The sequence below is a fragment of the Schistocerca serialis genome, chromosome 8, assembly GCF_023864345.2.
Source record: "Schistocerca serialis cubense isolate TAMUIC-IGC-003099 chromosome 8, iqSchSeri2.2, whole genome shotgun sequence".
NCBI lineage: Eukaryota > Metazoa > Arthropoda > Insecta > Orthoptera > Acrididae > Schistocerca > Schistocerca serialis.
The window spans coordinates 619,217,479-619,235,955 of record NC_064645.1 but is presented as its reverse complement, the minus strand read 5'-3'; the positions used below and the strand labels follow the sequence as shown (position 1 = coordinate 619,235,955).

The following is an 18,477-nucleotide window of genomic DNA, read 5'->3' as shown; positions in this document are numbered from 1 at the left end:
CAATGATCACACGCACGGCACAGCGGACGCACCAGGAACCGCGGTGTTGGCCGTCGAATGGCGCTAGCTGCGCAGCATTTGTGCACCGCCGCCGTCAGTGTCAGCCAGTTTGCCGTGGCATACGGAGCTCCATCGCAGTCTTTAACACTGGTAGCATGCCGCGACAGCGTGGACGTGAACCGTATGTGCAGTTGACGGACTTTGAGCGAGGGCGTATAGTGGGCATGCGGGAGGCCGGGTGGACGTACCGCCGAATTGCTCAACACGTGGGGCGTGAGGTCTCCACAGTACATCGATGTTGTCGCCAGTGGTCGGCGGAAGGTGCACGTGCCCGTCGACCTGGAACCGGACCGCAGCGACGCACGGATGCACGCCAAGACCGTAGGATCCTACGCAGTGCCGTAGGGGACCGCACCGCCACTTCCCAGCAAATTAGGGACACTGTTGCTCCTGGGGTATCGGCGAGGACCATTCGCAACCGTCTCCATGAAGCTGGGCTACGGTCCTGCACACCGTTAGGCCGTCTTCCGCTCACGCCCCAACATCGTGCAGCCCGCCTCCAGTGGTGTCGCGACAGGCGTGAATGGAGGGACGAATGGAGACGTGTCGTCTTCAGCAATGAGAGTCGCTTCTGCCTTGGTGCCAATGATGGTCGTATGCGTGTTTGGCGCCGTGCAGGTGAGCGCCACAATCAGGACTGCATACGACCGAGGCACACAGGGCCAACACCCGGCATCATGGTGTGGGGAGCCGTACACCACTGGTGATCGTCGAGGGGACACTGAATAGTGCACGGTACATCCAAACCGTCATCGAACCCATCGTTCTACCATTCCTAGACCGGCAAGGGAACTTGCTGTTCCAACAGGACAATGCACGTCCGCATGTATCCCGTGCCACCCAACGTGCTCTAGAAGGTGTAAGTCAACTACCCTGGCCAGCAAGATCTCCGGATCTGTCCCCCATTGAGCATGTTTGGGACTGGATGAAGCGTCGTCTCACGCGGTCTGCACGTCCAGCACGAACGCTGGTCCAACTGAGGCGCCAGGTGGAAATGGCATGACAAGCCGTTCCACAGGACTACATCCAGCATCTCTACGATCGTCTCCATGGGAGAATAGCAGCCTGCGTTGCTGCGAAAGGTGGATATACACTGTACTAGTGCCGACATTGTGCATGCTCTGTTGCCTGTGTCTATGTGCCTGTGGTTCTGTCAGTGTGATCATGTGATGTATCTGACCCCAGGAATGTGTCAATAAAGTTTACCCTTCCTGGGACAATGAATTCACGGTGTTCTTATTTCAATTTCCAGGAGTGTATATTTCTTTAAAGTCAGTACCGCCATTAGACTGTTTATTTACAGTGGTACATTTACACTTACACAATCATGATTTCGGCTTCAAAGTGCCATTATCAAGTGTTTTAAGTGTTATAAATTGCCTGGGATGGCATACTGTCGTATTAAAATACACTATTAGACCCATTTTTTTAAAAAAAATCGTTTGTTGAACACCCTGGGGACATTTCTTTGGCCACAAGGATTTCAGTGTACCTCCAGTATGACGGAGCTCCTCCACATTTTACCAGACATGTGAGTGAACATCTCAACCGCAGTTACCCCAATCGCTGTATTGGTCGTCGTAGTACAATTAATTGGCCACCAAGATCGTCTGACCTTGCGCCATTAGATCTTTGTTTATGGGGTTGGATGAAGTCTGAGATGCGCGGACGAAAGGTGAAGACATGAGATGAACTGCTTGGTCGAATGAAGGACACTGCTGCCCTCATTAGGGAACGTGCAAAGGGCCTCAGACATGCAACACCGTCTCCTCCCATGAGCGCACAAACTCACTAAAGATTGGGTGTTCGAAGACTTATTGTGAACAGCTCTACGATAATGCTTAGACATGAATGCGTTAAAAATTCAATTGATACTTCGTGAAAAGCCTTTTGTATTGTTTACTAACTGTTGTTCCTTTGTACCTGTGTGAACCTTATAATGTGTTGAATAATGTAGAAAACGTAGTAAATGTACATTAAATGTAATCTACATAGGAAACCATTCGGAATAGGGCATTTATCCATATGAAGATTTTTCCTTCAAATGATCGTTTCTGTCGTATCTCCAAGTAATGACCGTTCCATCCGGGACTCCCTGTATAGAGAAGGATTAAATCATCACCAAATTTCATGAACGCGGCATGATTTTTTCGAGATGATAATTTAAATTGTATGGCTACCGCTTGTACTTTGTTGGTAATGGGGTAATTACGGCGTATCGAAATCAAGGGCGTGTAAAATTGTCTGAATCACGAGGATAACGCTCGATGACAGTCTTCTGACTTCAGGATAGGTGAGACGAACATTTAGTCTACATCAAAAATCTACGTACCTGATTGAGAAGACCTGTCCCAAAGCGTGAGAGAAGAGGAGCAAGACATTGCTGTGGAAGAAATTAACTCAGTCTTTGACAGAGCTGAAGGAATTGAGTTCGTCCAAATCAACAAGATCTCGCGAGACACGATGAAAGTTGTTAAAAATCTAGAACTAGTGCAGTAAATGGAAGGTTATTTGATCTCGTGTGCAGAATCCATGAAACAGGAGACATACTGTAAGATTTGCAGAAAATCGTTATCGTCACCTTACTGAAGCAGTTCCGAGTGGACAAACACGAGAACTATCACTACGTGTGCTCAACATCTCATACTTCGAAAACTTCTACTAAACAGAAAGAATGAAAAGAAACATTGATGAAGTACTGTAAAACGATATGATTGACTGCAGAAAAGCTAAAGGTACCAGGAGCAGCAGTTGTTACTTTGTCCTTAACAATGTAATGAAGGACGCAGAAAAGTCAGAAATATGGAAATAACTCACTTTCTTGCCACGTGTTCCCTAATTATTTATTTTTGTGACTTGGTTTTTAATTATTAGTCCATTGTCTACAACGGTCAAAGATGTTGTGCATAATGGTAGAAGCATAGTGTCAGACGTTATTGGTTCAGCCATATATGCTGACATGCTATCTACTGTTTATAAATTGTACAGTGAGAGCTGGCTGGCAAGCATTCTTGATAATTTCTGTTGATTTCACTGTGGGTTCTTAGCTAAACAAGATTATATCGAAAAGTTACTTTTTGCCAACAATCAACAGAAAATAAATGAAGAGGTAATTGAAACATTTTGTGGATGGGATGATAAATAGATTTCGATCTCTGTGGGCGACGAGCGGTTTTTTGTGGGCCGTAGTTCATACATCCCTGCTCTAGATCCATCTATGTAGACAACTTACAGGCTGGAGTGTCAGTTAATGAAAGAAGCAACAGTCAGTACGCTATAGGGTCTGAGTTTGCGTTAAACCCTTAGAACAGGTCTAACTACCGGCCAAGGACAACGTCTTTGAGTCGGAGTTGACGGGAGTTGTAGCTCTGCTGACGATCTCGGTGTTTCCGCAGTGACGCTGTCGCCAGCGCCGCGGCGGCAGTCGTTGGAAGCAGAAGCGTGCCGCCTGCGAGAGACGCTCGCCCGCTGCGCGCAGCTGCGGGTCGACCACACCGAATACGCCTGCCTCAAGGCGCTCGTGCTCTTCAAGCCAGGTCAGTTGGCACGCGTGCACCCAGCATCCGGTCTCCATCTTGGTCCCTGCACTCTTGTCCCGTCACTTCTCACTTGGCTTGACCTCATAAACTTCGACTAACTGGTTGAAATAGGTACGTTTATAAAATTACTAGTTGAGTACTCAGCGTTTCCCGGATATGTATTTATTCCTTTCTTGTATTAGTCCATCTCCTCCTTCCTCTTCGTTCTGTCCACGTTCTTCGTCCTTCACTCTGTCCATTTCCTCATGCCCCTACCTCTGTCAATCTGCTCCTCTCCCCTCTCTCTGCCCCACTGTCCATCTCCTCCCTGTCCGCCCCCGGTAACTGAGTGGTCAGCGCGACGGACTGTCAAACCTAAGGGCCCAGGTTCGATTTTCTCCGCTCATGGACTGGGTGTTGTGTTGTCCTAATCATCATCATTTCATCCCCATCGACGCGCAAGTCGCTGAAGTGGCGTCAAATCAAACGACTTGCACCAGGCGAGTGGTTTACCCGACCCAGAGGGCCTCGTCACACGCCATTATTATATCTCCTCCCTCCCTCCCAGGTTTCCTGGCTATATATGTATTTCAATCTTTTTTTAGCCCACCTCCTCCTTACCACCTCTCTCTGTCAATCTCCTTCTCACTCCACCTGAGTCCATCTCCATTCCCCCCCCCCCTCTGTTTCTCTGTTTCCTCCCCCCCCCTTTTACCTGTCCTACTACCCCGTCTCTCTGTCCATCGCTTCCTCCTCCTCTTTCGCTAGTCCGCAGCTCGTGGTCTCGTGGTCGCATTCTCGTGTCCTGAGCACGAGGTCCCAGGTTTGATTCCCATTGGGGTCAGGGATTTTCACCTGCCTTGAGATGTCTAGGTGTTTGTGTTGTCCTATGCATTTCATCATCACTCATTAAAGTGGCGAAATTGTACTGAGCAAAGGTTGGGACTTTGTACGGGCGTTGATAACCGCGCAGCTGTGCGCCCCACAAACCAAACATCATCACATCATCCTCTCTCACTGTCAATCTCCTCCTCCTCTCTCACAGTCAATCACCTCCTCCTCTCTCACTGTCAATCACCTCCTCCTCTCTCACTGTCAATCTCCTCCTCCTCTCTCACTGTCAATCACCTCCTCCTCTCTCACTGTCAATCTCCTCCTCCTCTCTCACTGTCAATCTCCTCCTCCTCTCTCACTGTCAATCTCCTCCTCCTCTCTCACTGTCAATCTCCTCCTCCTCTCTCACTGTCAATCTCCTCCTCCTCTCTCACTGTCAATCTCCTCCTCCTCTCTCACTGTCAATCTCCTCCTCCTCTCTCACTGTCAATCTCCTCCTCCTCTCTCACTGTCAATCTCCTCCTCCTCTCTCACTGTCAATCTCCTCCTCCTCTCTCACTGTCAATCTCCTCCTCCTCTCTCACTGTCAATCTCCTCCTCCTCTCTCACTGTCAATCTCCTCCTCCTCTCTCACAGTCAATCACCTCCTCCTCTCTCACTGTCAATCTCCTCCTCCTCTCTCACTGTCAATCTCCTCCTCCTCTCTCACTGTCAATCTCCTCCTCCTCTCTCACTGTCAATCTCCTCCTCCTCTCTCACTGTCAATCTCCTCCTCCTCTCTCACTGTCAATCTCCTCCTCCTCTCTCACTATCAATCACCTCCTCCTCTCTCACTGTCAATCTCCTCCTCCTCCCTCAGTGTCAATCTCTTCCTCCTCTCTCACTGTCAATCTCCTCCTCCTCTCTCACTGTCAATCTCCTCCTCCTCTCTCACTGTCAATCTCCTCCTCCTCTCTCACTGTCAATCTCCTCCTCCTCTCTCACTGTCAATCACCTCCTCCTCTCTCACTGTCAATCTCCTCCTCCTCTCTCACTGTCAATCTCCTCCTCCTCTCTCACTGTCAATCTCCTCCTCCTCTCTTACTGTCAATCTCCTCCTCCTCTCTCACTGTCAATCTCCTCCTCCTCTCTCACTGTCAATCTCCTCCTCCTCTCTCACTGTCAATCTCCTCCTCCTCTCTCACTGTCAATCTCCTCCTCCTCTCTTACTGTCAATCTCCTCCTCCTCTCTCACTGTCAATCTCCTCCTCCTCTCTCACTGTCAATCTCCTCCTCCTCCCTCACTGTCAATCTCCTCCTCCTCTCTCACTGTCAATCTCCTCCTCCTCTCTTACTGTCAATCTCCTCCTCCTCTCTCACTGTCAATCTCCTCCTCCTCTCTCACTGTCAATCTCCTCCTCCTCTCTCACTGTCAATCTCCTCCTCCTCTCTCACTGTCAATCTCCTCCTCCTCTCTCACTGTCAATCTCCTCCTCCTCTCTCACTGTCAATCTCCTCCTCCTCTCTCACTGTCAATCTCCTCCTCCTCTCTTACTGTCAATCTCCTCCTCCTCTCTCACTGTCAATCTCCTCCTCCTCTCTCACTGTCAATCTCCTCCTCCTCTCTTACTGTCAATCTCCTCCTCCTCTCTCACTGTCAATCTCCTCCTCCTCTCTCACTGTCAATCTCCTCCTCCTCTCTCACTGTCAATCTCCTCCTCCTCTCTCACTGTCAATCTCCTCCTCCTCTCTCACTGTCAATCTCCTCCTCCTCTCTCACTGTCAATCTCCTCCTCCTCTCTTACTGTCAATCTCCTCCTCCTCTCTTACTGTCAATCTCCTCCTCCTCTCTCACTGTCAATCTCCTCCTCCTCTCTTACTGTCAATCTCCTCCTCCTCTCTCACTGTCAATCTCCTCCTCCTCTCTCACTGTCAATCTCCTCCTCCTCTCCCACTGTCAAACTCCTCCTCCTCTCTCACTGTCAATCTCCTCCTCCTCTCTCACTGTCAATCTCCTCCTCCTCTCTCACTGTCAATCTCCTCCTCCTCTCTCACTGTCAATCTCCTCCTCCTCTCTCACTGTCAATCTCCTCCTCCTCTCTTACTGTCAATCTCCTCCTCCTGTCTCACTGTCAATCTCCTCCTCCTCTCTCACTGTCAATCTCCTCCTCCTCCCTCACTGTCAATCACCTCCTCCTCTCTCACTGTCAATCTCCTCCTCCTCTCTTACTGTCAATCTCCTCCTCCTCTCTCACTGTCAATCTCCTCCTCCTCTCTCACTGTCAATCTCCTCCTCCTCTCTCACTGTCAATCTCCTCCTCCTCTCTCACTGTCAATCTCCTCCTCCTCTCTCACTGTCAATCTCCTCCTCCTCTCTCACTGTCAATCTCCTCCTCCTCTCTCACTGTCAATCTCCTCCTCCTCTCTCACTGTCAATCTCCTCCTCCTCTCTCACAGTCAATCACCTCCTCCTCTCTCACTGTCAATCTCCTCCTCCTCTCTCTCTGTCAATCTCCTCCTCCTCTCTCACTGCAATCTCCTCCTCCTCTCTCACTGTCAATCTCCTCCTCCTCTCTCACTGTCAATCTCCTCCTCTCTCACTGTCAATCTCCTCCTCTCTCACTGTCAATCTCCTCCTCCTCTCTCTCTGTCAATCTCCTCCTCCTCTCTCACTGTCAATCTCCTCCTCCTCTCTCACTATCAATCTCCTCCTCCTCTCTCACTGTCAATCTCCTCCTCCTCTGTCACTGTCAATCTCCTCCTCCTCTCTCACTGTCAATCTCCTCCTCCTCTCTCACTGTCAATCTCCTCCTCCTCTCTTACTGTCAATCTCCTCCTCCTCTCTCACTGTCAATCTCCTCCTCCTCTCTCACCGTCAATCTCCTCCTCCTCCCTCACTGTCAATCTCTTCCTCCTCTCTCACTGTCAATCTCCTCCTCCTCTCTCACTGTCAATCTCCTCCTCCTCTCTCACTGTCAATCTCCTCCTCCTCTCTCACAGTCAATCACCTCCTCCTCTCTCACTGTCAATCACCTCCTCCTCTCTCAATGTCAATCTCCTCCTCCTCTCTCAATGTCAATCTCCTCCTCCTCTCTCACTGTCAATCTCCTTCTCCTCCCCCACTGTCAATCTCTTCCTCCTCTCTCACTGTCAATCTCCTCCTCCTCTCTCACTGTCAATCTCCTCCTCCTCACTCACTGTCAATCTCCTCCTCCTCCCTCACTGTCAATCTCTTCCTCCTCTCTCACAGTCAATCTCCTCCTCCTCTCTCACTGTCAATCTCCTCCTCCTCTCTCACTGTCAATCTCCTCCTCCGCTCTCACTGTCAATCTCCTCCTCCTCTCTCACTGTCAATCTCCTCCTCCTCCCTCACTGTCAATCTCTTCCTCCTCTCTCACTGTCATTCTCCTCCTCCTCTCTCACTGTCAATCTCCTCCTCCTCTCTCACTGTCAATCTCCTCCTCCTCCCTCACTGTCAATCTCTTCCTCCTCTCTCACTGTCAATCTCCCCCCTTCTCACTGTCAATCTCCTCCTCCTCTCTCACTCTCAATCTCCTCCTCCTCTCTCACTGTCAATCTCCTCCTCCTCCCTCACTGTCAATCTCCTCCTCCTCTCTCACTGTCAATCTCCTCCTCCTCTCTCACTGCAATCTCCTCCTCCCCTCTCACCGTTAATCTCCTCCTCCTCTCTCACTGTCAATCTCCTCCTCCTCTCTCACTGTCAATCTCTTCCTCCTCTCTCACTGACAATCACCTCCTCCTCTCTCACTGTCAATCTCCTCCTCCTCTCTCACTGTCAATTTCCTCCTCCTCTCTCACTGTCAATCTCCTCCTCCTCTCTCACTGTCAATCTCCTCCTCCTCTCTCACTGTCAATCTCCTCCTCCTCCCTCACTGTCAATCTCTTCCTCCTCTCTCACTGTCAATCTCCTCCTCCTCTCTCACTGTCAATCTCCTCCTCCTCTCTCACTGTCAATCTCCTCCTCCTCTCTCACTGTCAATCTCCTCCTCCTCTCTCACTATCAATCTCCTCCTCCTCTCTCACTGTCAATCTCCTCCTCCTCTGTCACTGTCAATCTCCTCCTCCTCTCTCACTGTCAATCTCCTCCTCCTCTCTCACTGTCAATCTCCTCCTCCTCTCTTACTGTCAATCTCCTCCTCCTCTCTCACTGTCAATCTCCTCCTCCTCTCTCACCGTCAATCTCCTCCTCCTCCCTCACTGTCAATCTCTTCCTCCTCTCTCACTGTCAATCTCCTCCTCCTCTCTCACTGTCAATCTCCTCCTCCTCTCTCACTGTCAATCTCCTCCTCCTCTCTCACAGTCAATCACCTCCTCCTCTCTCACTGTCAATCACCTCCTCCTCTCTCAATGTCAATCTCCTCCTCCTCTCTCAATGTCAATCTCCTCCTCCTCTCTCACTGTCAATCTCCTTCTCCTCCCCCACTGTCAATCTCTTCCTCCTCTCTCACTGTCAATCTCCTCCTCCTCTCTCACTGTCAATCTCCTCCTCCTCTCTCACTCTCAATCTCCTCCTCCTCTCTCACTGTCAATCTCCTCCTCCTCTCTCACTGTTAATCTCCTCCTCCTCTCTCACTGTCAATCTCCTCCTCCTCTCTCACTGTCAATCTCCTCCTCCTCTCTCACTGTCAATCTCCTCCTCCTCCCTCAGTGTCAATCTCTTCCTCCTCTCTCACTGTCAATCTCCTCCTCCTCTCTCACTGTTAATCTCCTCCTCCTCTCTCACTGTCAATCTCCTCCTCCTCTCTCACTGTCAATCTCTTCCTCCTCTCTCACTGACAATCACCTCCTCCTCTCTCACTGTCAATCTCCTCCTCCTCGCTCACTGTCAATTTCCTCCTCCTCTCTCACTGTCAATCTCCTCCTCCTCTCTCACTGTCAATCTCCTCCTCCTCTCTCACTGTCAATCTCCTCCTCCTCTCTCACTGTCAATCTCCTCCTCCTCTCTCACTGTCAATCTCCTCCTCCTCTCTCACTGTCAATCTCCTCCTCCTCTCTCACTGTCAATCTCCTCCTCCGCCCTCAGTGTCAATCTCTTCCTCCTCTCTCACTGTCAATCTCCTCCTCCTCTCTCACTGTTAATCTCCTCCTCCTCTCTCACTGTCAATCTCCTCCTCCTCTCTCACTGTCAATCTCTTCCTCCTCTCTCACTGACAATCACCTCCTCCTCTCTCACTGTCAATCTCCTCCTCCTCTCTCACTGTCAATTTCCTCCTCCTCTCTCACTGTCAATCTCCTCCTCCTCTCTCACTGTCAATCTCCTCCTCCTCTCTCACTGTCAATCTCCTCCTCCTCTCTCACTGTCAATCTCCTCCTCCTCTCTCACTGTTAATCTCCTCCTCCTCTCTCACTGTCAATCTCCTCCTCCTCTCTCACTGTTAATCTCCTCCTCCTCTCTCACTGTCAATCTCCTCCTCCTCTCTCACTGTCAATCTCCTCCTCCTCTCTCACTGTCAATCTCCTCCTCCTCCCTCAGTGTCAATCTCTTCCTCCTCTCTCACTGTCAATCTCTTCCTCCTCTCTCACTGTTAATCTCCTCCTCCTCTCTCACTGTCAATCTCCTCCTCCTCTCTCACTGTCAATCTCTTCCTCCTCTCTCACTGACAATCACCTCCTCCTCTCTCACTGTCAATCTCCTCCTCCTCTCTCACTGTCAATTTCCTCCTCCTCTCTCACTGTCAATCTCCTCCTCCTCTCTCACTGTCAATCTCCTCCTCCTCCCTCACTGTCAATCTCCTCCTCCTCTCTCACTGTCAATCTCCTCCTCCTCTCTCACTGTCAATCTCCTCCTCCTCTCTCACTGTCAATCTCCTCCTCCTCTCTCACTGTCAATCTCCTCCTCCTCCCTCACTGTGAATCTCTTCCTCCTCTCTCACTGTCAATATCCTCCTCCTCTCTCACTGTCAATCTCCTCCTACTCTCTCACTGTCAATCTCCTCCTCCTCTCTCACTGTCAATCTCCTCCTCCTCCCTCACTGTGAATCTCTTCCTCCTCTCTCACTGTCAATCTCCTCCTCCTCTCTCACTGTCAATCTCCTCCTCCTCTCTCACTGTGAATCTCCTCCTCCTCTCTCACTGTGAATCTCTTCCTCCTCTCTCACTGTCAATCTCCTCCTCCTCTCTCACTGTCAATCTCCTCCTCCTCTCTCACTGTCAATCTCCTCCTCCTCTCTCACTGTCAATCTCCTCCTCCTCTCTCACTGTCAATCTCCTCCTCCTCTCTCACTGTCAATCTCCTCCTCCTCTCTCACTGTCAATCTCCTCCTCCTCTCTCACTGTCAATCTCCTCCTCCTCTCTCACTGTCAATCTCCTCCTCCTCTCTCACTGTCAATCTCCTCCTCCTCTCTCACTGTCAATCTCCTCCTCCTCTCTCACTGTCAATCTCCTCCTCCTCTCTCACTGCAATCTCCTCCTCCTCTCTCACTGTTAATCTCCTCCTCCTCTCTCACTGTCAATCTCCTCCTCCTCTCTCACTGTCAATCTCTTCCTCCTCTCTCACTGACAATCACCTCCTCCTCTCTCACTGTCAATCTCCTCCTCCTCTCTCACTGTCAATCTCTTCCTCCTCTCTCACTGACAATCACCTCCTCCTCTCTCACTGTCAATCTCCTCCTCCTCTCTCACTGTCAATTTCCTCCTCCTCTCTCACTGTCAATCTCCTCCTCCTCTCTCACTGTCAATCTCCTCCTCCTCTCTCACTGTCAATCTCCTCCTCCTCTCTCACTGTCAATCTCCTCCTCCTCTCTCACTGTCAATCTCCTCCTCCTCTCTCACTGTGAATCTCTTCCTCCTCTCTCACTGTCAATCTCCTCCTCCTCTCTCACTGTCAATCTCTTCCTCCTCTCTCACTGACAATCACCTCCTCCTCTCTCACTGTCAATCTCCTCCTCCTCTCTCACTGTCAATTTCCTCCTCCTCTCTCACTGTCAATTTCCTCCTCCTCTCTCACTGTCAATCTCCTCCTCCTCTCTCACTGTCAATCTCCTCCTCCTCTCTCACTGTCAATCTCCTCCTCCTCTCTCACTGTCAATCTCCTCCTCCTCTCTCACTGTGAATCTCTTCCTCCTCTCTCACTGTCAATCTCCTCCTCCTCTCTCACTGTCAATCTCCTCCTCCTCTCTCACTGTGAATCTCTTCCTCCTCTCTCACTGTCAATCTCCTCCTCCTCTCTCACTGTCAATCTCTTCCTCCTCTTTCACTGACAATCACCTCCTCCTCTCTCACTGTCAATCTCCTCCTCCTCTCTCACTGTCAATTTCCTCCTCCTCTCTCACTGTCAATCTCCTCCTCCTCTCTCACTGTCAATCTCCTCCTCCTCTCTCACTGTCAATCTCCTCCTCCTCTCTCACTGTCAATCTCCTCCTCCTCTCTCACTGTCAATCTCCTCCTCCTCTCTCACTGTCAATCTCCTCCTCCTCTCTCACTGTGAATCTCTTCCTCCTCTCTCACTGTAAATCTCCTCCTCCTCTCTCACTGTCAATCTCTTCCTCCTCTCTCACTGACAATCACCTCCTCCTCTCTCACAGTCAATCTCCTCCTCCTCTCTCACTGTCAATTTCCTCCTCCTCTCTCACTGTCAATCTCCTCCTCCTCTCTCACTGTCAATCTCCTCCTCCTCTCTCACTGTCAATCTCCTCCTCCTCTCTCACTGTCAATCTCCTCCTCCTCTCTCACTGTCAATCTCCTCCTCCTCCCTCACTGTGAATCTCTTCCTCCTCTCTCACTGTCAATTTCCTCCTCCTCTCTCACTGTCAATCTCCTCCTCCTCTCTCACTGTCAATCTCCTCCTCCTCTCTCACTGTCAATCTCCTCCTCCTCTCTCACTGTCAATTTCCTCCTCCTCTCTCACTGTCAATCTCCTCCTCCTCTCTCACTGTCAATCTCCTCCTCCTCTCTCACTGTCAATCTCCTCCTCCTCTCTCAGTGTGAATCTCTTCCTCCTCTCTCACTGTCAATCTCCTCCTCCTCTCTCACTGTGAATCTCTTCTTCCTCTCTCACTGTCAATCTCCTCCTCCTCTCTCACTGTCAATCTCCTCCTCCTCTCTCACTGTGAATCTCTTCCTCCTCTCTCACTGTCAATCTCCTCCTCCTCTCTCACTGTCAATCTCTTCCTCCTCTCTCACTGACAATCACCTCCTCCTCTCTCACTGTCAATCTCCTCCTCCTCTCTCACTGTCAATTTCCTCCTCCTCTCTCACTGTCAATCTCCTCCTCCTCTCTCACTGTCAATCTCCTCCTCCTCTCTCACTGTCAATCTCCTCCTCCTCTCTCACTGTCAATCTCCTCCTCCTCTCTCACTGTGAATCTCTTCCTCCTCTCTCACTGTCAATCTCCTCCTCCTCTCTCACTGTCAATCTCTTCCTCCTCTCTCACTGACAATCACCTCCTCCTCTCTCACTGTCAATCTCCTCCTCCTCTCTCACTGTCAATTTCCTCCTCCTCTCTCACTGTCAATCTCCTCCTCCTCTCTCACTGTCAATCTCCTCCTCCTCTCTCACTGTCAATCTCCTCCTCCTCTCTCACTGTCAATCTCCTCCTCCTCTCTCACTGTCAATCTCCTCCTCCTCTCTCACTGTGAATCTCTTCCTCCTCTCTCACTGTCAATCTCCTCCTCCTCTCTCACTGTCAATCTCTTCCTCCTCTCTCACTGACAATCACCTCCTCTCACTGTCAATCTCCTCCTCCTCTCTCACTGTCAATCTCCTCCTCCTCTCTCACTGTCAATCTCCTCCTCCTCTCTCACTGTCAATCTCCTCCTCCTCTCTCACTGTCAATCTCCTCTTCCTCCCTCACTGTGAATCTCTTCCTCCTCTCTCACTGTCAATCTCCTCCTCCTCTCTCACTGTCAATCTCCTCCTCCTCTCTCACTGTCAATCTCCTCCTCCTCTCTCACTGCAATCTCCTCCTCCTCTCTCACTGTCAATCTCCTCCTCCTCTCTCACTGTCAATCTCCTCCTCCTCTCTCACTGTCAATCTCTTCCTCCTCTCTCACTGACAATCACCTCCTCCTCTCTCACTGTCAATCTCCTCCTCCTCTCTCACTGTCAATTTCCTCCTCCTCTCTCACTGTCAATCTCCTCCTCCTCTCTCACTGTCAATCTCCTCCTCCTCTCTCACTGTCAATCTCCTCCTCCTCTCTCACTGTCAATCTCCTCCTCCTCTCTCACTGTCAATCTCCTCCTCCTCTCTCACTGTCAATCTCCTCCTCCTCTCTCACTGTCAATCTCCTCCTCCTCTCTCAATGTGAATCTCTTCCTCCTCTCTCACTGTCAATCTCCTCCTCCTCTCTCACTGTCAATCTCCTCCTCCTCTCTCACTGTCAATCTCCTCCTCCTCCCTCACTGTCAATCTCCTCCTCCTCTCTCACTGTCAATCTCCTCCTCCTCTCTCACTGTCAATCTCCTCCTCCTCTCTCACTGTCAATCTCCTCCTCCTCCCTCACTGTCAATCTCTTCCTCCTCTCCCACTGTCAATCTCCTCCTCCTCTCTCACTGTCAATCTCCTCCTCCTCTCTCACTGTCAATTTCCTCCTCCTCTCTCACTGTCAATCTCCTCCTCCTCTCTCACTGTCAATCTCCTCCTCCTCTCTCACTGTCAATCTCCTCCTCCTCTCTCACTGTCAATCTCCTCCTCCTCTCTCACTGTGAATCTCTTCCTCCTCTCTCACTGTCAATCTCCTCCTCCTCTCTCACTGTCAATCTCTTCCTCCTCTCTCACTGACAATCACCTCCTCCTCTCTCACTGTCAATCTCCTCCTCCTCTCTCACTGTCAATTTCCTCCTACTCTCTCACTGTCAATCTCCTCCTCCTCTCTCACTGTCAATCTCCTCCTCCTCTCTCACTGTCAATCTCCTCCTCCTCTCTCACTGTCAATCTCCTCCTCCTCTCTCACTGTGAATCTCTTCCTCCTCTCTCACTGTCAATCTCCTCCTCCTCTCTCACTGTCAATCTCTTCCTCCTCTCTCACTGACAATCACCTCCTCCTCTCTCACTGTCAATCTCCTCCTCCTCTCTCACTGTCAATTTCCTCCTCCTCTCTCACTGTCAATCTCCTCCTCCTCTCTCACTGTCAATCTCCTCCTCCTCTCTCACTGTCAATCTCCTCCTCCTCTCTCACTGTCAATCTCCTCCTCCTCTCTCACTGTGAATCTCTTCCTCCTCTCTCACTGTCAATCTCCTCCTCCTCTCTCACTGTGAATCTCTTCCTCCTCTCTCACTGACAATCACCTCCTCCTCTCTCACTGTCAATCTCCTCCTCCTCTCTCACTGTCAATTTCCTCCTCCTCTCTCACTGTCAATCTCCTCCTCCTCTCTCACTGTCAATCTCCTCCTCCTCTCTCACTGTCAATCTCCTCCTCCTCTCTCACTGTCAATCTCCTCCTCCTCTCTCACTGTCAATCTCCTCCTCCTCTCTCACTGTCAATTTCCTCCTCCTCTCTCACTGTCAATCTCCTCCTCCTCTCTCACTGTCAATCTCCTCCTCCTCTCTCACTGTCAATCTCCTCCTCCTCTCTCACTGTCAATCTCCTCCTCCTCTCTCACTGTGAATCTCTTCCTCCTCTCTCACCGGCAATCTCCTCCTCCTCTCTCACTGTCAATCTCCTCCTCCTCTCTCACTGTGAATCTCTTCCTCCTCTCTCACTGTCAATCTCCTCCTCCTCTCTCACTGTCAATCTCTTCCTCCTCTCTCACTGACAATCACCTCCTCCTCTCTCACTGTCAATCTCCTCCTCCTCTCTCACTGTCAATTTCCTCCTCCTCTCTCACTGTCAATCTCCTCCTCCTCTCTCACTGTCAATCTCCTCCTCCTCTCTCACTGTCAATCTCCTCCTCCTCTCTCACTGTCAATCTCCTCCTCCTCTCTCACTGTCAATCTCCTCCTCCTCTCTCACTGTGAATCTCTTCCTCCTCTCTCACTGTCAATCTTCTCCTCCTCTCTCACTGTCAATCTCTTCCTCCTCTCTCACTGACAATCACCTCCTCCTCTCTCACTGTCAATCTCCTCCTCCTCTCTCACTGTCAATTTCCTCCTCCTCTCTCACTGTCAATCTCCTCCTCCTCTCTCACTGTCAATCTCCTCCTCCTCTCTCACTGTCAATCTCCTCCTCCTCTCTCACTGTCAATCTCCTCCTCCTCTCTCACTGTCAATTTCCTCCTCCTCTCTCACTGTCAATCTCCTCCTCCTCTCTCACTGTCAATCTCCTCCTCCTCTCTCACTGTCAATCTCCTCCTCCTCTCTCACTGTCAATCTCCTCCTCCTCTCTCACTGTCAATTTCCTCCTCCTCTCTCACTGTCAATCTCCTCCACCTCTCTCACTGTCAATCTCCTCCTCCTCTCTCACTGTCAATCTCCTCCTCCTCTCTCACTGTCAATCTCCTCCTCCTCTCTCACTGTCAATCTCCTCCTCCTCTCTCACTGTGAATCTCTTCCTCCTCTCTCACTGTCAATCTCCTCCTCCTCTCTCACTGTCAATCTCTTCCTCCTCTCTCACTGACAATCACCTCCTCCTCTCTCACTGTCAATCTCCTCCTCCTCTCTCACTGTCAATTTCCTCCTCCTCTCTCACTGTCAATCTCCTCCTCCTCTCTCACTGTCAATCTCCTCCTCCTCTCTCACTGTCAATCTCCTCCTCCTCTCTCACTGTCAATCTCCTCCTCCTCTCTCACTGTCAATCTCCTCCTCCTCCCTCACTGTGAATCTCTTCCTCCTCTCTCACTGTCAATCTCCTCCTCCTCTCTCACTGTCCATTTCCTCCTCCTCTCTCACTGTCAATCTCCTCCTCCTCTCTGACTGTCAATCTCCTCCTCCTCTCTCACTGTCAATCTCCTCCTCCTCTCTCACTGTCAATCTCCTCCTCCTCTCTCACTGTCAATCTCCTCCTCCTCCCTCACTGTGAATCTCTTCCTCCTCTCTCACTGTCAATCTCCTCCTCCTCTCTCAATGTCAATCTCCTCCTCCTCTCTCACTGTCAATCTCCTCCTCCTCTCTCACTGCAATCTCCTCCTCCTCTCTCACTGTTAATCTCCTCCTCCTCTCTCACTGTCAATCTCCTCCTCCTCTCTCACTGTCAATCTCTTCCTCCTCTCTCACTGACAATCACCTCCTCCTCTCTCACTGTCAATCTCCTCCTCCTCTCTCACTGTCAATTTCCTCCTCCTCTCTCACTGTCAATCTCCTCCTCCTCTCTCACTGTCAATCTCCTCCTCCTCTCTCACTGTCAATCTCCTCCTCCTCTCTCACTGTCAATCTCCTCCTCCTCTCTCACTGTCAATCTCCTCCTCCTCTCTCACTGTGAATCTCTTCCTCCTCTCTCACTGTCAATCTCCTCCTCCTCTCTCACTGTCAATCTCCTCCTCCTCTCTCACTGTGAATCTCTTCCTCCTCTCTCACTGTCAATCTCCTCCTCCTCTCTCACTGTCAATCTCCTCCTCCTCTCTCACTGTCAATCTCTTCCTCCTCTCTCACTGTCAATCTCCTCCTCCTCTCTCACTGTCAATTTCCTCCTCCTCTCTCACTGTCAATCTCCTCCTCCTCTCTCACTGTCAATCTCCTCCTCCTCTCTCACTGTCAATCTCCTCCTCCTCTCTCACTGTCAATCTCCTCCTCCTCCCTCACTGTGAATCTCTTCCTCCTCTCTCACTGTCAATCTCCTCCTCCTCTCTCACTGTCAATCTCCTCCTCCTCTCTCACTGTCAATCTCTTCCTCCGCTCTCACTGTCAATCTCCTCCTCCTCTCTCACTGTCAATCTCCTCCTCCTCTCTCACTGTCAATCTCCTCCTCCTCTCTCACTGTCAATCTCCTCCTCCTCCCTCACTGTGAATCTCTTCCTCCTCTCTCACTGTCAATCTCCTCCTCCTCTCTCACTGTCAATCTCCTCCTCCTCTCTCACTGTCAATCTCTTCCTCCTCTCTCACTGTCAATCTCCTCCTCCTCTCTCACTGTGAATCTCTTCCTCCTCTCTCACTGTCAATCTCCTCCTCCTCTCTCACTGTCAATCTCCTCCTCCTCTCTCACTGTCAATCTCCTCCTCCTCCCTCACTGTGAATCTCTTCCTCCTCTCTCACTGTCAATCTCCTCCTCCTCTCTCACTGTCAATCTCCTCCTCCTCTCTCACTGTCAATCTCTTCCTCCTCTCTCACTGTCAATCTCCTCCTCCTCTCTCACTGTCAATCTCCCCCTCCTCTCTCACTGTCAATCTCCTCCTCCTCTCTCACTGTCAATCTCCTCCTCCTCCCTCACTGTCAATCTCCTCCTCCTCTCTCACTGTCAATCTCCTCCTCCTCTCTCACTGTCAATCTCCTCCTCCTCTCTCACTGTCAATTTCCTCCTCCTCTCTCACTGTCAATCTCCTCCTCCTCTCTGACTGTCAATCTCCTCCTCCTCTCTCACTGTCAATCTCCTCCTCCTCTCTCACTGTCAATCTCCTCCTCCTCTCTCACTGTCAATCTCCTCCTCCTCCCTCACTGTGAATCTCTTCCTCCTCTCTCACTGTCAATCTCCACCTCCTCTCTCACTGTCAATCTCCTCCTCCTCTCTCACTGTCAATCTCCTCCTCCTCTCTCACTGCAATCTCCTCCTCCTCTCTCACTGTTAATCTCCTCCTCCTCTCTCACTGTCAATCTCCTCCTCCTCTCTCACTGTCAATCTCTTCCTCCTCTCTCACTGACAATCACCTCCTCCTCTCTCACTGTCAATCTCCTCCTCCTCTCTCACTGTCAATTTCCTCCTCCTCTCTCACTGTCAATCTCCTCCTTCTCTCTCACTGTCAATCTCCTCCTCCTCTCTCACTGTCAATCTCCTCCTCCTCTCTCACTGTCAATCTCCTCCTCCTCTCTCACTGTCAATCTCCTCCTCCTCTCTCACTGTGAATCTCTTCCTCCTCTCTCACTGTCAATCTCCTCCTCCTCTCTCACTGTCAATCTCCTCCTCCTCTCTCACTGTGAATCTCTTCCTCCTCTCTCACTGTCAATCTCCTCCTCCTCTCTCACTGTCAATCTCCTCCTCCTCTCTCACTGTCAATCTCCTCCTCTCTCACTGACAATCTCCTCCTCCTCTCTCACTGTC

General features: G+C 50.6%; 1 protein-coding gene across 1 annotated transcript in view; it reads left to right on the top strand.

The window, feature by feature from the left end:
* Positions 1 to 18,477, top strand: part of LOC126417164 (nuclear receptor subfamily 2 group E member 1-like) — a 212,903-nt gene that overhangs the window by 144,766 nt on the left and 49,660 nt on the right. The window contains exons 7-8 of the mRNA XM_050085062.1: positions 2,567 to 2,581; positions 3,456 to 3,596. Coding sequence (XP_049941019.1) covers positions 2,567 to 2,581; positions 3,456 to 3,596 — 156 coding nt within the window. The remainder of the gene's footprint in view (positions 1 to 2,566; positions 2,582 to 3,455; positions 3,597 to 18,477) is intronic.